At 51.0% G+C, this 16,578-nt stretch overlaps 1 protein-coding gene across 9 annotated transcripts in view; it reads right to left on the bottom strand.

Annotated features, from left to right (window-relative positions):
* PLEC (plectin) overlaps positions 1–16,578 on the bottom strand; it is a 404,008-nt gene that overhangs the window by 149,069 nt on the left and 238,361 nt on the right. For all 9 annotated transcript variants that reach the window (XM_085604582.1, XM_085604583.1, XM_085604587.1 and 6 more), the window contains 2 exons: positions 9,026–9,103; positions 7,015–7,107 (listed from right to left, as the gene is read on the bottom strand). In XM_085604582.1, the coding sequence (XP_085460708.1) occupies positions 7,015–7,107; positions 9,026–9,103 (171 nt within the window). The remainder of the gene's footprint in view (positions 1–7,014; positions 7,108–9,025; positions 9,104–16,578) is intronic.

Genomic DNA, 16,578 nt, shown 5'->3' with positions numbered 1-16,578 from the left:
CAACTTTTGACGACTTTACAAGGTTGACCCCTTGTCCCACCATGATCACCTCAATAGAGGGGCTGGAGGAAGGGCCAGGAGTGGGAGCTTCAGAAAGTACAAATGGCCCTTTGCCCAGTTTCACTCTCTCTTTCTGCGGCTGCCTTTGTGGCCTCCCAAGTTCAGGGGTAGCAAAGCGCAGACCAGGGGGTAGCAAAGCGCAAACCAGGGGGTAGCAAAGCGCAAACCAGGGGGTAGCAAAGCGCAAACCAGGGGGTAGCAAAGCGCAAACCAGGGGGTAGCAAAGCGCAAACCAGGGGGTAGCAAAGCGCAGACCAGGGGGTAGCAAAGCGCAGACCAGGGGGTAGCAAAGCGCAGACCAGGGGGTAGCAAAGCGCAGACCAGGGGGTAGCAAAGCGCAGACCAGGGGGTAGCAAAGCGCAGATCAGGGGGTAGCAAAGCGCAGACCAGGGGGTAGCAAAGCGCAGACCAGGGGGTAGCAAAGCGCAGACCAGGGGCTACATGTTCCCCCAGTTCAGGCCCATACATTTAGGTTGTAAAATGAGGGCGTTTTACAGTCTCTCTTAGTGACAGACAATGTGTGAAGCACTCTCATTAGGTGCCAGTGTCAGGAACAGAAGGTTTCTCAGTATCTACTACTGTCTAGGAGCAAGAAGGGGACTAACACTGGAGCGAGTGTCAGTAAACGACATGTTGGAGGGTCTGTCTCGGTGTGCTATTATAAGACGGTGCGAGGGAGATCTGTCAATCGTTACTAGTGCCAGGTACCAGGGGGGGGGGGGAAGATACCCACATTCTGTGCTTGTGTCAGGCAGGGGGAGGCTCCCTCGGTCTGTGCCAGTGTCAGGCAAGGGGAGGCTCCCTCGGTCTGTGCCAGTGTCAGGCAGGGAGAGAAGCTCCCTCGGTCTGTGCTTGTGTGAGGCAGGGAGAGGGGCTCCCTCTGTCTGTGCCAGTGTCAGGCAAGGGAGGGGCTCCCTCGGTCTGTGCTTGTGTCAGGCAGGGAGAGAAGCTCCCTCGGTCTGTGCCAGTGTCAGGCAGGGGAGGGCCTCCCTCGGTCTGTGCTTGTGTCAGGCAGGGAGAGGGGCTCCCTAGGTCTGTGCTAGTGTCAGGCAGAGTAGGGGCTCCCTCGGTCTGTGCCAGTGTCAGGCAAGGGGAGGCTCCCTCGGTCTGTGCTTGTGTGAGGCAGGGGAGGGGAGGGTCTCGGTATGTGATAGTGAAAGGCAGGAGCAGTGACTCTTCTAGTCTGAGAGAGCACGTGATCACAAGCACACCTACCACGGTAGCTGCAGAGATTTCTAGAATGTCTCAATTAAAACATCAAAGGCGGTGAGAGTGAGTGAGTCATGCAGGCTAGGCCCACGCCCTGCAGTACTCTCTTTCTTCCAGCACAACGTGCAGAACATAACGGGTATTAAGGACGTCCGCCCCTCCCCCGGGCTGTGCAAGCCGCTCATGCTGGGCGGGGACAGTACAGCGCTGGCAGAGACATCCACATGGCGGGAACTCTCCTTTAGGGCGGGCCCCTCTGTAGAGCGCCACCGCCTGGCTCTGAGCGCGGTCGCCGCCTCGACCAAGTCAGAGCAGGACCGGTGCCTGAGCTCCGCAGACAGGCTGCTGAAATGGGAAATACAAGGCCTGGCAGCTACTCTGGGGAGAGTGGCGGGGAGGGGGGCTCTGGCACGGTTCAACTTTCCCCACCGTCCCCGAGAGGCTCTGAAGTCTGCCTGGCTGAACTCCACTGCCTGTACCCCGAGGATGGGTGCAGTGGGCACTCTCAGGGGCGCGCGAACAGGATATGATCTTTACTGCCCCCACTCTCAGGCAATCATGACGCCTGGGGGACTCGAACAGTGCCCACCCCGAGGGGCAGGGCTGGCTTTAGCGCTGGTGGCGCCCAGAGCGACAATCTTTGTTGGTAACCCCCCAATGACCACCTCCGCCACGGGTTTTCTTAATACCACCCTTTAACAGTACCCCTTAAGTCTCTATAGCAACTCTCTCTCAAATGCATTTAATTCGTTCTATAGCTCCACTCATATATATGGAAATATTTTCCATCTTCTGTTTCAAATGCAAATAAATGATGAAGGGACGTGGGGAGTTATTTTAACACACATTTTCGGCCATCCCACCAGTCTCGCCTCTGGAAAGTAACACAGGCTGTTCCCGAGCCCGCCTGTGCACTGTTCAACCCGAGGATTACCACCCCTTGGCAGATACAATCGGAGTTGCAGTCACTTGCAAGATATCCAATAAGGCAGACAATATTTCTTAAAGGCTCAGTGCAACGTGTCCGGATTAGAAGGGCAGCTGGCAGAGTGCTCGGGCTCTGGAAGGATTTCCAGGAGAGCACAGGCCTGTCCCGTCCTGATCGCCTTGGGGACGTAGCAAGGCCAGCGCATACATCCCGCTACCCAGCCTGAAGCTAGGTGTCCAGCCGGCCATGATGAAGGTAAATCCAGCCCTGACCGTGCACATGTGCCTGGCTAGAATTGCGTCTGAACCAGAGGCGCATGGCCGTACGCTGCCGGGGCTCGAGGCTTCACATATATACTGTACTGTGAAAGCCGCGATTGTATTGTGAGTCAATCGACATGCAGATGAAGAGGGGCTGTGGCCTCTAAGAGGCATGGCTATAGTTTTGAACAACTAGAAAAAACAAGCACGTGAGTAGTGCGCGCGCCACAGCGAGCGATCTGTTTTAAATTATCGCGCCCGTGTCTGGGCACGATAATTGAAAACAGATGTGGCCTGTACGGGTAACCGCAAGCAATAGGCCATGGGCGGAGCAAAGGCGGGACATGCACCCGCCTTTGCCCAATTGCGTGCTGTCTTTCTTAGAAAGACGCATGCAAAGCCCAATAGCCTACGAGAAAAACTAATGCACGAGCATGTGGTGAGCTTTCTAAAGCCCATTACTAAAAGTGGAGCCAGCAGCGCAAGCGCGCTGCTCTAGGCTCGACCTAAAAACGGCGCCCACACCCAAAGTCAGCGCCAGGTGCCCCCGGCCCTGAGGGGTCTAACACCATCTGTGCTTTACAGACCGCCCCCGAGCCCGGGAGATATGACCCAAGCCTCACAGACCTCAGTATGGTGAAGTATCCATCTCCAACAGGCCCTCTCACAGACCGCTCGCTGCTGCTTGATTGTGTACAGAGCATGGAAGGGCTGAGAAGACCCGCCTGTCTGTATGTGTACAAACGAAGGGATTTTAAAATGCACCGGAGCTCAAACTCTATCCTCAATTCAGCCGGTGCCCTTCTACACTCGGGGCTGCGGGCAAACTTCAGAGACAACCGCCGCTTAATGGGGGTTGGAGAGGGGGGCGCGAGTGTCTTAGTGTGAGTGAACCCAAGTCTATTATGACTTTTGTTGCTTGGTCAAAGAGAATGCCGGCAGTTCCTCGCACGGCCAGCAGGTGGAAGCAGAGGACCGGTAAAGAGGCTCGTAAAACAGAGGCAGACCTATTCCCACACACAGGGACGGTCTCAAAGGGGCTGTTGGTGAGTGGGCTTGTTTTTCAAGGCGAAAGCCTACCAGTCATGGCGACGTTCAGTGAACCCCCAGGGATCCTGAAGCGCACAAATGTATCCAAATCGGGAAGAGCGGTACTTGATGCAGCAGATATGACACCAGTACTACATTTGAGAGCAGTGCCAGTACACGCAGCACCCGTAGAATGCCAGTAGTCAAGGCTTTAAGTGGGTCGGGTCTCACCGGTGCTGAGCACCGGCAGTTTTTTTAAAGGAGGCCTAAAAACGGGTCTCTATCGGGCTCTGTTTTGTGCCCTGGCACAGACGGTCCGTTTTTTTCCAGACTACAGTGACAGCAGGCACATCCATGTGTGGTGCTCACACTGCTCACTTCTCACTAGTAGAGAAGTTACGGCATGACGTCATGCCAGGTGAGCGTTGTAGGGAAGGGAAATCCTTTAAAGAGTCATTTTCTCTGGACTTCCCTTCTCTTTTTGAGACTCGGGAGCAGCAACATTGTGGTGGTGTCACCAGGGCTTTAAGTGGAAGCTTTTTCAATATTATATAAAGCCATAGTTGCTGCTTATTTATCTTATGCAACCAACAACCACTGACAAAGCCAATAGTCCTGACAACAAGTAGGGATGAGTTTACTTCTTTGTATCATATATCTGGATGGAATGGCAGAAACGGCAGAATACAAGTCAGGCGGCACACTATGCGAACCACAGATTTTGAGCTGACGTGTTTTTAAGCCACGCCCTTAATTACATAGTCCACGCCCCTTTGAGACCCCACCAGTTTTTTCATCCCACTTAAAGCCCTGCCGGTAGTGGAACTGTGAACTGGAGGTCAGCAGTAATAGTGTGGATATGGAAAGGGGCCTTCTCATCATACGCCCTTGTCTTTGGCCCAGGCCTATAACTCAGGAGTCAGGGCCGTTAACAAATGGTGCAGCCCTCAGCTCGGTCTGTAAGGCTATAATAATACCGGCAGCCCTAACATGCATCCCAAACCACCCTTAAGCACAAGCTCTTGCTGTACTGGTTGTCAGCACCAGCTTTCCTCACTGGGAGAGGCACTAGGAGTCTGGCGGTCGTTTGGCTGGAGACACCCCATGCCCTGTGGTCGTGCCCGTCGCTGCAGGAGTGATTCGATGTCATCAGAGATCCTGCCAGCTGATAACGAGACGCTCTATAGGTTTTCCATAGGCTCGCATAATGTGCACAACAGTTTCGACTATAGTTCTTGAAGCATCTTTGGGGCAGCACAGTCGCTTGAAGGGACCCCCTTGGCATCTCCCGCTCCTGGGCTGACTGCTGACATTTCAGCACATGACAAGTGCTAGTCCGTGACTCACTGGGCGTGGACAGCTCTGGGAATCTGGGGTTTTCTCTTTATAAATAGCTGGCCGAAGGAGGGGCGCGTGCAGTGACTCACGCCCTGTCCCTATAGATGTGCTGAGCTCCAGACAGCTTCCCCTCCAGCTGCAGTTTGTGCTGGGCCTCCCTCTTCTCACAGCTATCTCTACCCTCGGCGTCTCCTCATGCAGGCTTTGTGGTGCCAACGTGGGCCAGCATGGCATTTCCATGTCAAGTCAGACCAGTACTCAGTGAAAGAAGGAATCTGGAATCTGCCCCAGTGCAAGGGCTCAAACCCTGGACAGGGCATAGACCCATGTGCCAGGGACTTCCAGCAGGCATCTGTGCCAGCAACAGGGACAGGACACAGGGTTGGCATTACCACAAGAGGTAGGCATCGGATCAAGTTCTAGGAGATCAGGCTTTGACCCCTGTGCCAGCGTTTCCAGCCTTACATCAGCTATCAGTCTCAGCGGTATACATTGGCCCTGGTGCCAGAGAGTGCCACCAGGCACCTGCCACTAGGCTCAGAGAGGGCCGGGCATCGCCGCCATTGGCAGGCACTGGCCCCATCATCAGATATCTCCTCCGGGCATTGGCACGTGCATTGGAGATCACACCCAGGCCAGGCTCCAGCCAAAGTACTATGAATATGCCAGCACGACCAGCAACCCACTAATCCTGCGTACAAGCTCACCATCCCTGGTGGTTTTCAGCTCACCCGCAGCCACGACACCATCAGACTGCAGAGTGAGAAGTGTAAAAAAAGAGAAAAAACAAGGCAGCTGGACTTCCCCATCCATGCACTCAGGATCTGGTACAACACTGGTATCCATTGGGATGCTCCAACGCTTCTCCAACTTAGGGAAGAGTTACAGACGAGCCTCCCTAAACAGCGCTGCATCACAATGCATTAATCATCCATTACTCGCCTTCTTCTCTTGTTACTCACACACTTTGAGCTTGCCTTTCACCATGTACGGTGCTCTGCTGTCTTTGGCTAGGTTTGCACTATAGAAATACATATACATACAATGCACAGGCATCAACCCCAGAAACAAGCATCCTAGGACCGGTTTCGGACTTTCACCCCTCTTCAGCCAGGATAGCTTGATTCCAGTGGCACAGTGAGCCCGGGACCCACATCTGGGCATTCCTGGCGCACTAAGGGCTGGACTGTTCCCATGAGGCACAGGGTCAAGACTGATTTGCATATGGCCAGGTCTAAACTGGGGTGGCATGGTGAGCAAAAGAATGATGGATTTAACCCAGATCTCTTGACTGGGGGTGAATGTTTTGATTTGTTCTGCATTCCGTCCATCAATTGTGTGTCTTTTGCTTAGGGATTTGCATCAAGCAGAGCCAGGTCGCTCACAGCACGAGCGCATACACAGGGCTGGCTGAAATCCCCTGGACTATATGTGTGAAGAAACCTGAAGTCTGCAAGAGCAACCAACAGACGCAGACAACTTTGTTGCATCACCAGCCGTCACGTAGATTGATCCCGCATCTGATGGGTATGTAGGACTCTTGTCTGGAGAAGCCAAACGGATGAGTCCTCTATCTATCAGGGCTCATGAGACTCTGGCCACAAGAAGCCACAAAGATCAGACCTCCATCTGTCAGGGTGGCAAAGATCCTCAAACCCAGTGGAGGAATCTTTCCACACTCATGGGGACTCACTTTGTCGGCTCACCCTGGTCACCTCCTGCACTGCAAGATCCTTCTAGAATGGCTCCTCCAAGTTGACAACTTTAGAAACATTGATTTGGTTTTTAATGCGCATGTCAAAGGTGTCCAAAGTGTGATTTTAGTTTTTGGACTTGTGTTTTGTTTTTATATTTGCCCATCAGGTTGAAAGGATACTTTTAAATGACCTTGTAGAGTGTGGCTGTGCCCACCTCTTGCTTCACCTCAATGTGCCCAGACCCTCTCTTCAGCTCTACAGTATGGCGGAGCTCACCCCGAACCACCTGTAGAGTCGGCAGTGCCACCTCTGCTCCTCACCTGTAGACTATGATGGTACTGACCCCGCACCTACGCTTACAGTATGAAGGCACCCACCGTACTCATCACCTGTGCTTTATGACGGTACCCACCCGCTCCCACCTATACAGCATAAAAGGCACCCAGCTTCTTAACAACATGCACCATATGATGTCATCCGCGTCGTTCCTCACCTGGAAGTGCAAAATGATGGTCCATATGAGACCCAGAGTGAGCTTGGGGTTCCCATCGGCGATGTCATCGTTCCGGATATTCACCAGCTTCACCTGTAACCAAAGACAACTGTTAATGGTGGGGAAGTGGAACAAGGTAGGCAAAGTGTCCAGGTAAAAAAAAAACTGGAGCCGCAGAGTCTTGCAGTGCTGATGGGCAGTAATCTCTGTTACATACCCCATCTAGATTTCCAGATACTCATAATGGGGCTTAGGTGTCTCTTTTCAGCTATGCTCTACATTTCCCTGTGCTTCACCCTCACGTCAGGCAGGCTTGCAGCTTTTCTTCTGCAATTTAGAAAGGAACTGAAGACCCACTAAGGTGCTCACCCCACTCCTGGTCACTACAGACACAGTGTCCTGTCCTGAGCTTTTCACCCACAAATCACTGATTCCAGGTGCGCTGGTCCAAATAGATCAATGGAAACAAAACAAGACTACAACATCCAGAATGCATCAGGCTGTTAAACGAAAGTCCTGAACTGGGAGCAGTATCTGCGATGACCTGGAGGAAGGTGGCCACCCTAAGACCCAACCTCGTTGAGTTGCGGCTCATCTGACTCTCCATTCCATCCTCATTCCAATTAAAGGGCTCTCATTCCCCGTACACCGGCCTAGTGAATGCAATTCCAGATCATGTTTTACCCGGCACTTTTTACCCACCTGGCTTAGTGTCTTGTTTCTGACAAGCTCAGTATGCGCTATATAAATACCAACACATATATGCCCAGCCTTCTAGGAAACCCTAAAAGATGCATTAACAAAGCTCATAGGCTACTTCAGTGACTTCAGAAGGATGAGAAGCTGAGTCAGCCCTGCCAGGATTCCGACTGGTCAGCTGGAAGTTCAACACAGATGTCTGCAGAAGACTTATTCAGCCACTTAGGCAGAGGTCTCCAGGCAGAGGGGTGGGGGCCCTTGAGGTGGGGGGGGGGGGGGACTTCATTGATCTAATAAGAGGCGCCAGGTTCTGGCCAAGAGGAGAATTTATTATGCCCACCAGAAGCAGAAATAAACTCAATACTGGAAACCAGCCTGGCAGTGAACCAACCACTCTGTAATGGGCACCAGTAATGTAATAGGTCTCTCCATCCTGGCTGGGAGTAGGTGTAAAAAAGTAGAGGTCCCCCCCTCCTGTTTTACAGATAAAGCATCAGACAGTGGACATTTTCACACTTTTAGGAAGACCCGACTGTCAATAGAATGTTGGCAATCATCTATATGTTTGCATTTTTAAAAGGGATTGCTCGACATAATTGCAAACTGTTGCCAATTATGTTCAGAGATGTCAATTTTATGGAATACATTGTGAGAAGTTATGTTTTCTACGCTGAGGGCCCAATGATTTAGATTTAATTTTTCGTCCACAGGGCAGCGCAGCATTAGAAGTAGGGGTAATTGTAACTTGTGGAATTCCGTGTAGTGTAATCATGCGGAATTACCTGAAAACTCCGTGAGATTACGCCGGAAGAGTGATTCTGCATTTAGAGCTATTTCTTAAGAGCAAAAATGCCCCCTCACGTCCAAGATAGACACCAGATTGCAGTTTGCGCTGCGAAACAGCACTAAATGTGCTGTAGGACTAGGATTTTCCTCCAACTTACTCTCAGCATTTAGCGCTATTTCTTAGTGCAAAATGCCCCCTTGCATCCAAAATGGACGCAAGGATGCATTTTGCGCTAAGAAATAGTACTAAACGCAGTAGAAAACCAGTAGAGAGCATGTGCTCGCTAAATGTGCTTTCGCTGTAGAGACCCCAAAAAAAGTGCTCAAGTAGAAGTAATCACGTATTTATTGGTAATTCTGTATCTAAGAGTTACGCAGAATTACCGAAACTACTCTGCGTACTCCACCGGGCCTAATTAAAAGTTTGAAGACCATTGCACTTAGGTTACTACTGTCTAGGAGACACAGGAACTCCCAACTCCCCACTACACCAACACTCGGACATGTAAAGAGGCAGAGCACTCACCTGTCGGTGTTTCAGGTAATCCAGCGCGATCTGTACGTTCTGCAGCTTGTGGAAGCGCATGCGTCCTTTCTCCCGGGGCTGGAAAGAGTAGAGGGGAAGAGTTAGTCTGGCGATCACAAACCCCACCGAGCATGGACAGTACCTCAGGTGTCCAAGACACGTCACGCGCACATACATCACCTCCAAGCGCGGTCTCGCCATGCACACTCCTGGCCTCCCGCCCGTCACGTTCTCCGAGATAGGGACACAAAGGACTCCGGTAACTCCAGAGCGCTGCCCTGCGTCCAAGCGCTACACGCAAAGCTCCCGTCTAGCGGCACGAGCCATGCTTCTTGCTGCTAATAATCCTCTTTTCAGAAACAGCCTGGCGCAAAATGCAATGATGAATCACTCCCAAAACTACCTCTTAAAGCTGCACGCAAACTGCTTCTGGGCTTTTGCAAATAATAAATATTTTTTTACATATATTGATATTACTACTGTAGTTTTACATTTATGTAGCGCCATGATTTTTTTTTTTAATCTTCGATTTTTTTAAAAATTATTCTTCATTTGATACAAAAACATTTGGAGGGTAAAGGGCTTTCTTTTCTAGGTTAAAGTAAACGTAGGACTTTCGACTTTGGACCCTCTGCATCACCAAGGCAGCTCTGCATTGTTTCGATTCTCTCAGAACTAAAAATAATCCTAATGTTTTAATGATCGTTCCAAGAGTGAGCAAGAAGGGCTGGGGAAAGCATACGTACAACGCAGGATGGGCAGGTGGGATTTGGTGACGCAGCTGGAGAAGCACTGGTACAACGAAGTGAGGGGCTGGGAGAAGCACATGGACAACAAAGTGTTGGGTTAGGGGGCTCAGGTAGGCAGAGGGGCAATGGAGGGTGGGCAGAGGGAATGCGGAGGAACACAGGTAAATGAGGGAGACAGATTAAAAAAACACACACTTTTGTAAAGTGCTTAAACAAAAAGAAAAAGTAGCACCTGAAAAAGGGAGCAGTGGACACAGTAATGTGTCTATGCTCCATGGAAGGAACAAGCACACAGAGAGGAAGGACGCTTATGGAAGTTGTTGAATCAGAAGCAAGCAAATGAGAGTGACAATGAAGCCAACCAATGGTAAGCAATGGGCGGCCTCTAAGCCCTCTCTACGGTAAAAATGTGTCTCGTAAGAGACAGCGCATGTGCCGTCTTGGGTGAGACCTAAAAAAGTGCCTGCTTTACCCAGACCTGCTTGTCTAACAACAACCAACAATAAGAATTTTAAAATGTTGATTTGCTAGATGATGGCTGCCTGGGATTTGAGATGCATGGCGACCATTGGGCCCTTTAGCCTGAGGAGGCTGGTACGAAGCAGGTTCTGTGCCAAGGAGGCCCGTGGCAAGCAAGGAAGGTGCTGCTAAACACATAGGGGCTCTTGCCAGACCCAAGACACCAGTCGTAGGCTTGTGAGGCAAATGCCAGGCTTGAGAAGATACTGCCAGGCCTAAGAGACCCATGCTAGGCCTGAGAGGCCAGTGCCAGGCCTGAGAGATTCATACCTGGCCTGAGAGACCCATGCCAGGCCTGAGAGACCCATGCCAGGCCTGAGAGGCCAATGCCAGGCTTGAGAAGCTAATGTCAGACCTGAGAGGCCAGTGCCAGGCCTGAGAGACCCATGCCAGGCTTGAGACCCCCATGCCAGGCTTGAGAGATCCATGCCAGGCCTGAGAGATCCATGCCAGGCCCGAGAGGCCAGTGCCAGGCTTGAGAGGCCAGTGCCAGGCTTGAGAGACCCGTGCCAGGCTTGAGAGACCCGTGCCAGGCTTGAGAGACCCGTGCCAGGCTTGAGAGACCCGTGCCAGGCTTGAGAGACCTGTGCCAGGCCTGAGAGACCTGTGCCAGGCCTGAGAGACCCATGCCAGGCCTGAGAGACCCATGCCAGGCCTGAGAGACCGATGCCAGGCTTGAGTGGCCAGTGCCAGGCCTGAGAGACCCATGCCAGGCTTGAGAGGCCAGTGCCAGTCTTCAGAGGCCAGTGCCTGGCTTCAGAGGCCAGTACCAGGCTTGAGGCGCGGAGCCATACACAACGAATTGACGTGTGCTGGGATGACATGGAGGAGGTTGGTTCAGTGCTTAGAAGGCAGGTGCGGTACCCAGTACACTGATCTTGTTCCTATGAGGAGTGTGCTGTACCATAGAGTCTAGGGACATGCCCGAGGGATGGTGTTGTGCCCATGAGGTGGGTGTGTATAGGAGGCCGGTACTGTCCCACAGGCTGTACAGAGCGCTTTAGGAAGTAGCGACAGGGAGCCACGTCGTAGGCAACAAGTAATGCGTTCAGACTTTACACGCTGTGAAGTCGGTGCCTCACTCTCGCCCAGGACAGTGAGAGTTGGTCTGTACTGGATGCAACACGCACAGCCCATGGCGCCAGTCCTTCCCCTGCCTTTGGTTCCATTACAAAATGGTTTTCTGCGTTGATCTGCAATGCACTCCCTGCGTGATTGCTGCAATGTGACGGAAGCCTCAGGTTGAAACCAGTATACGGCCTAAACCAGAATTTGAGGACCTCAGATGTTCGAGTTGTGTCCTGACTCATTTGCTATTTCAGAATCTAAAATGGAAAAAAAGACAAACTATGGTGTTGAGTGTATATCAGAGGGGGTCCAACAACCGTCCAGGAAGGCCGGAGATGTTTCATTTTGATTTCCATTTAGATCCATTGTACGTTCATTCATTGCCTGTGGATAGCCTGAATATCTGGCATGGATCCAGCCCTTCTGGCCCTTAGCGGTATCCTTTCCTATGCACCTGTAGCAGTATATCAACAGTGCCAGAACCTCATAGAAAAAACACCTAAATGTGCCCAGCACATACAGCCTGCAACCACCCTCACCCAATATGGCTTCTCTCATTACAGTCCTAATGACCGAAATCTGCAGACTACTCACTGAACGCAGCGCTTGAAGGGCTATTTCCTAACGACATCCAGGAGAACAACATTAGTATTTCACACAAATGGCGCCAGAGATGATTTGCAACCACTGTTTGGAGAGCCATGGTGGAGGCATGCTTGGAATGCACCACATCTGCTTCAGAGGGGTGCCCCGGGCCATGATGCACTTGAAGTTACAGCCAACCCGCATAAGAAAGATAAGACCAGAAATGTCTCACCTCAGCCTCCCTCGGGTCCTCTTGGACTGCGCTGAACATGCTCCGTGGGAGGCTTGGGTGGGGGTGGAACAGCTATAAACTGTCAGGGGGAGGCATGGAACTGGGCTAACCCTGCAGTATTAGGAGCTTCGGTAATACCCAAAAAACAACTTGGACATGAAATCTAGGAAGAAGAATAGCTACAAAGATTCTGCAGGCATACTACCGCATGGAGGATCATAAAATGATATTTCAAAAAATGTTTACAATTCTTTGAAAAAGCTTAAATGAAGCAAATTGTAGTACAACAATAATCGGTCCATTTCATCGTCTACCGGACAATGGTGAAAAAAGGACTGTACACCATAGTGATATGTGCAACAGTGTATGCACCACACGACCGTTTGAATAAAATGTCTACTGGCCCGCTCGGGGTGAGGGGGAGATTTTGAATAGACTTTCTGTTTTTCCAGACCCCGGTGTCCCGTAAAACCATTCCAGGAGAAATCAGCGTCAGCCGCCCTGTATCATGTTCTGTGCATCATGGAACCACACTTGGGAGCCGTGTGGCCACATCAAGGACTGTTCCTGCTTTTGGCATCCCTGCACGAAGTTATTTATAGCCACTTGGCCACTGGTCTTCTGGTGCCCAACCACAGATGTGTTTGCCAGGTAGAGCGTTGCGATGGCAACAGAGGGGGAAAAAAATGAACATTTCCATTTTCAGGAATTTACTCTACCAGAGCGATGGAAATTGGAGACTATATGTAGGAAAAGTGAAGCGGTGCCAGGGGGAGGTGGGTTTGTTGGCGCCAGGGGGAGTCATGAGTGCCCTGGTCCTATATAGTCAATGAGTAGCATAGAAGGGATGCTGCAGTAAGCAAGGAGGGGGATGTCAGAGTCTTGGATCTAGACCTGAGAACATCACCCCCACGGAACGTGGCATGTTAAGCGCTGTGTTCTGACTAGGCCTGGGCAGAGTTCGAAGTGACCAAAAAGCTCCGCCACGCTATGCAGAGTTCTGTAAGCGGCAGAGTGCATTAGGTCCCGTGCTGGAAAAATCCTCGCAGATGGCACCATGCACAGCACAAGAGCTGCTTCTTTCTGCCACTCGAGTAGATGTTCTACTCCAGAAGCAGCTTCCTCACTGCGAATGGAAGGTTTGTAGATACGAGCGGTAGCGACCACCTGCACCCGCCCGCATTGAGAAATCTCGCTGGGAAGCGGTCTAGCTTTGGATTTTACTCGCTCACGCTTGCCAACTTAGTGAATGAGGAAAAAACTCTGCGGAGTGTGGTGTGCGGAAAACTCAGCAAACTCCACGAACGGAGCAAAGTTCACTGCCCAGGCCTACTTCTGACACAAGAAGTGAACATGAGGGGGGTGTGGATGAAGTGACACTGCACCGAGGGCAGCAAAACCATAGACTAAGGGCCCAAGGAGAACCACAACATGAGATGCAACAAGGTGAACAACACAGCGGGAGACTTCTGGGATCCGGCAGGTCCAAGGTATACCCAAAGAGCTGAAGGCTGGGTGCACAACCTTACCGAGACACCAATCGCTAGAGCGTAAGACAAGCAGAACTGAAAGCATTTCACTCAGTGTCATTTCTGCAGGTGGTGACTTAGGTCTTTTTTATGTAATTTTGTGTAGTGCCTAGAGACCCCCGGAGTGATAAAGTGGCTAGTTCTAAACTACAACTTTGACAAAGTTCCAGTTAAGCTACTACACATCTGGCTCCAAGTTGATTTGGGGTTCCACCGTAAGCTACCACAGCGCACTCCACATCACATTCTTTTCAACCTGCCACGGTGGGTTGTAAACTGACCTGCCACAGCAGGGCCCAAACTGAGCCAGTCTCTAGAGTGAGCAACTGGAACCCATTTCACATTCAGACAGACAGATGTACATTTAGTCACCCATTCACCGTTCATTATATTTAGGATATGGAGATAGCGCTGACCTAGGGGAGGGGTGCGAGTCGCCACTGATAACACATTCCTGTCTGGCAGGACGGAGTTTTAACACTCTGGCCAAATGTAGGTACCCAATAAAAGCTGTTTTTGCCAGAGAGCATGCATAAACCAGGCCCCTGCATCCCCCGCGGGGTAGGGGGGCCCGAGCTGCAGGGGGCCCCCTCAGCACAGTCCTTAGGCCTGAGCGCTACGTATTAAAACTGGAGCGGGGGCTCCACCGTGTACAATGCAGGGGGCCCCTTAAACTTTTGTTACGCCACTGATGCGGTCCCCAAGTTTAAGCCAGATCAGGGTTCTAGATGGGGGCCTTCCTCTGAATGACTTTGCTAAGAGGAGGGTCTGATGGTTAAAGATGTGAGTCGCGTGGAGGGTGCCTTTGAAAACCTGTACAGTGCGGCGAGGGCAGAACCCGCTGGATGGCTTGGGGTGGTTGCCGCTGTCCTGCTCCTGCTCTTCTAAGAGTGGTTGAGCAGTGGTTTAAAATGTGTGCGGGTGAACTGTCTGTCTCAAGAGGTGAATCATCTATCTCTCTTGCTCGAGGAGGGTACAGTACAGTACCTGCGGTGACGGCGGGGTGGATGATGCACAGAAGGGGCTTGAAGGGCGCCAGGGAGAGAGACTAGGGTAGAGAGTAGGAGATGGCCTTCTGGCTAGTGGTGGGTTTGAGATTGGTGGTCTTGACGCGTGTTTTAGAATAACCAGCAGATGATAGACCGAATGAAAGTTCTTCGTCGGCATGCCACTCACGTTCAGAGTGGAGTCAAGTTATTGAGTTACATACTACAGCTGCTTCCAAACTAGATCAAGTTGTAGAGGGCAGTAAAAGCTGGTTCCAAAATCCCGAATGTTCTACATAACTAACTCTACGACAGCTGAGTGAGTTCGTATCTACCTGGATTGTAACACGGCAATTACGCCCAGATCTAATTTTCACAGATGCGATACACACGCTCTAAGCTCAACCCCAGTCAGATTCTAGAGTAACCACGCACCATACTGAGTTAGGATCTACAGTGATCCACTCTGATCCACCCAAAGCTAGTCACGGTTCTAGAACGACGTGCCACAAATGCAAACAAATTCAGTCAGGTCGTAAAGTGAGTTATCCCAGGTGGTTCTCCAGCAGATTAGGATCTAGACCAAGGAATCAGATTCTAGATTTTTCTAAAAAAAAAAAAATGATTCTCAAAGAAAGATTTTCAGTGGTGTACTGCGCAAGAGCACTGTTTGAGCTGTGGCATACCCTCACTGATTAAAATATGGAATTATGCTTTCTATGCCGTGCTTTTCTTCGATTTCTTAGAAACAAACCCACCATGTTTTCACAGAGGCTAGAGTGTACATCTTCAAATAACAAGGCCAAAACCACCACAGTAAGATACTTGGGTGTTAACATAAATGAACTTATGTGCCCAGTGCGTCATGTAGGGAAAAGGGGTGAATCTGTCCCCTCCCTCCATGCACCTCGCGCCGCCACAGAACGCCATGCACAGCACAAGGCCCGTATACATTTATATGTACATATAAATCAATTCGCTTTACGAGACTTTAAAACTTCAAAGAATTCAACATCTGTTCTAAGAATTTACCCCACTCTTCTCTTGTATAAACGGAAAAATAGGGCCTGTCTGCCCAAAAGAGATATAAAAATAAGCCACGGTTCTGCTTCTGTTGTTGGCTTATATGAAAAGACACCGGCTGTAAAGATTACAGCTAAAGCGGTCACCATCGCCCCAAGTTCTAACACACCATTGCTGGCCTAGCCCATCAAGAGCAGCCAGGATCTGACCAGGAAATCCTTTCAACCAAGTGCTGTTCCTGTGGGGAGCAGAAGGAACAAGAGACAGGAAGCCCCTGTTCACACCCACTATCAGCCCTCCTGATTGCGGCGCCCTGGGGTCCTATTGGCCAGCCGCGGAAAGCTTCCTTCCTATCAAAACAGCTGGAAAGAAGCCAGTCTGGTCGCTCTTGATTCGTAGCCTGCCCTGGGCTATGGTCTGGATCCCAAGCCTCCGACCCAGGGTCCGGGGGTGACCAACATTCGAGGAGACCTGTATGTGCAAGTGAACGGAGTGTCTCTCCACCCATGAGGCCTTTAACTCTGGCCCCAAGAAAAGGCACCGGTGTATCTGGCAATACCATGAAGACGACATTGAGGGAACAATTCAGAGACAGCGGGAGGCAGCAGTGATGGACTGAGGATAGGATATCTTAGCTCACAGAGCAAAGAAAGAGACAGAGAGGGGGTGTTTAAGGTGGGCGCACCTGATGGAATCTTGGCATTCGTTATAGAGAAAAGTTCTTCTCTCGCCATCATGAGAGTGGTTGATCAGGATTATGATGAAAAACATTTTGAGCGCTCCACGGGGTTGATCTTGGTTAACCGTAGCTCGATGGTCACTCTGCTTGTCTGGTGTGAAAAGTACCACATAACAGTAATGC

The sequence above is a fragment of the Triturus cristatus genome, chromosome 5_1 (genome assembly GCF_964204655.1).
Source record: "Triturus cristatus chromosome 5_1, aTriCri1.1, whole genome shotgun sequence".
Lineage (NCBI taxonomy): Eukaryota > Metazoa > Chordata > Amphibia > Caudata > Salamandridae > Triturus > Triturus cristatus.
The sequence above is the reverse complement of the archived record's forward strand: the minus strand, read 5'-3'. Positions and strand labels throughout refer to the sequence as shown.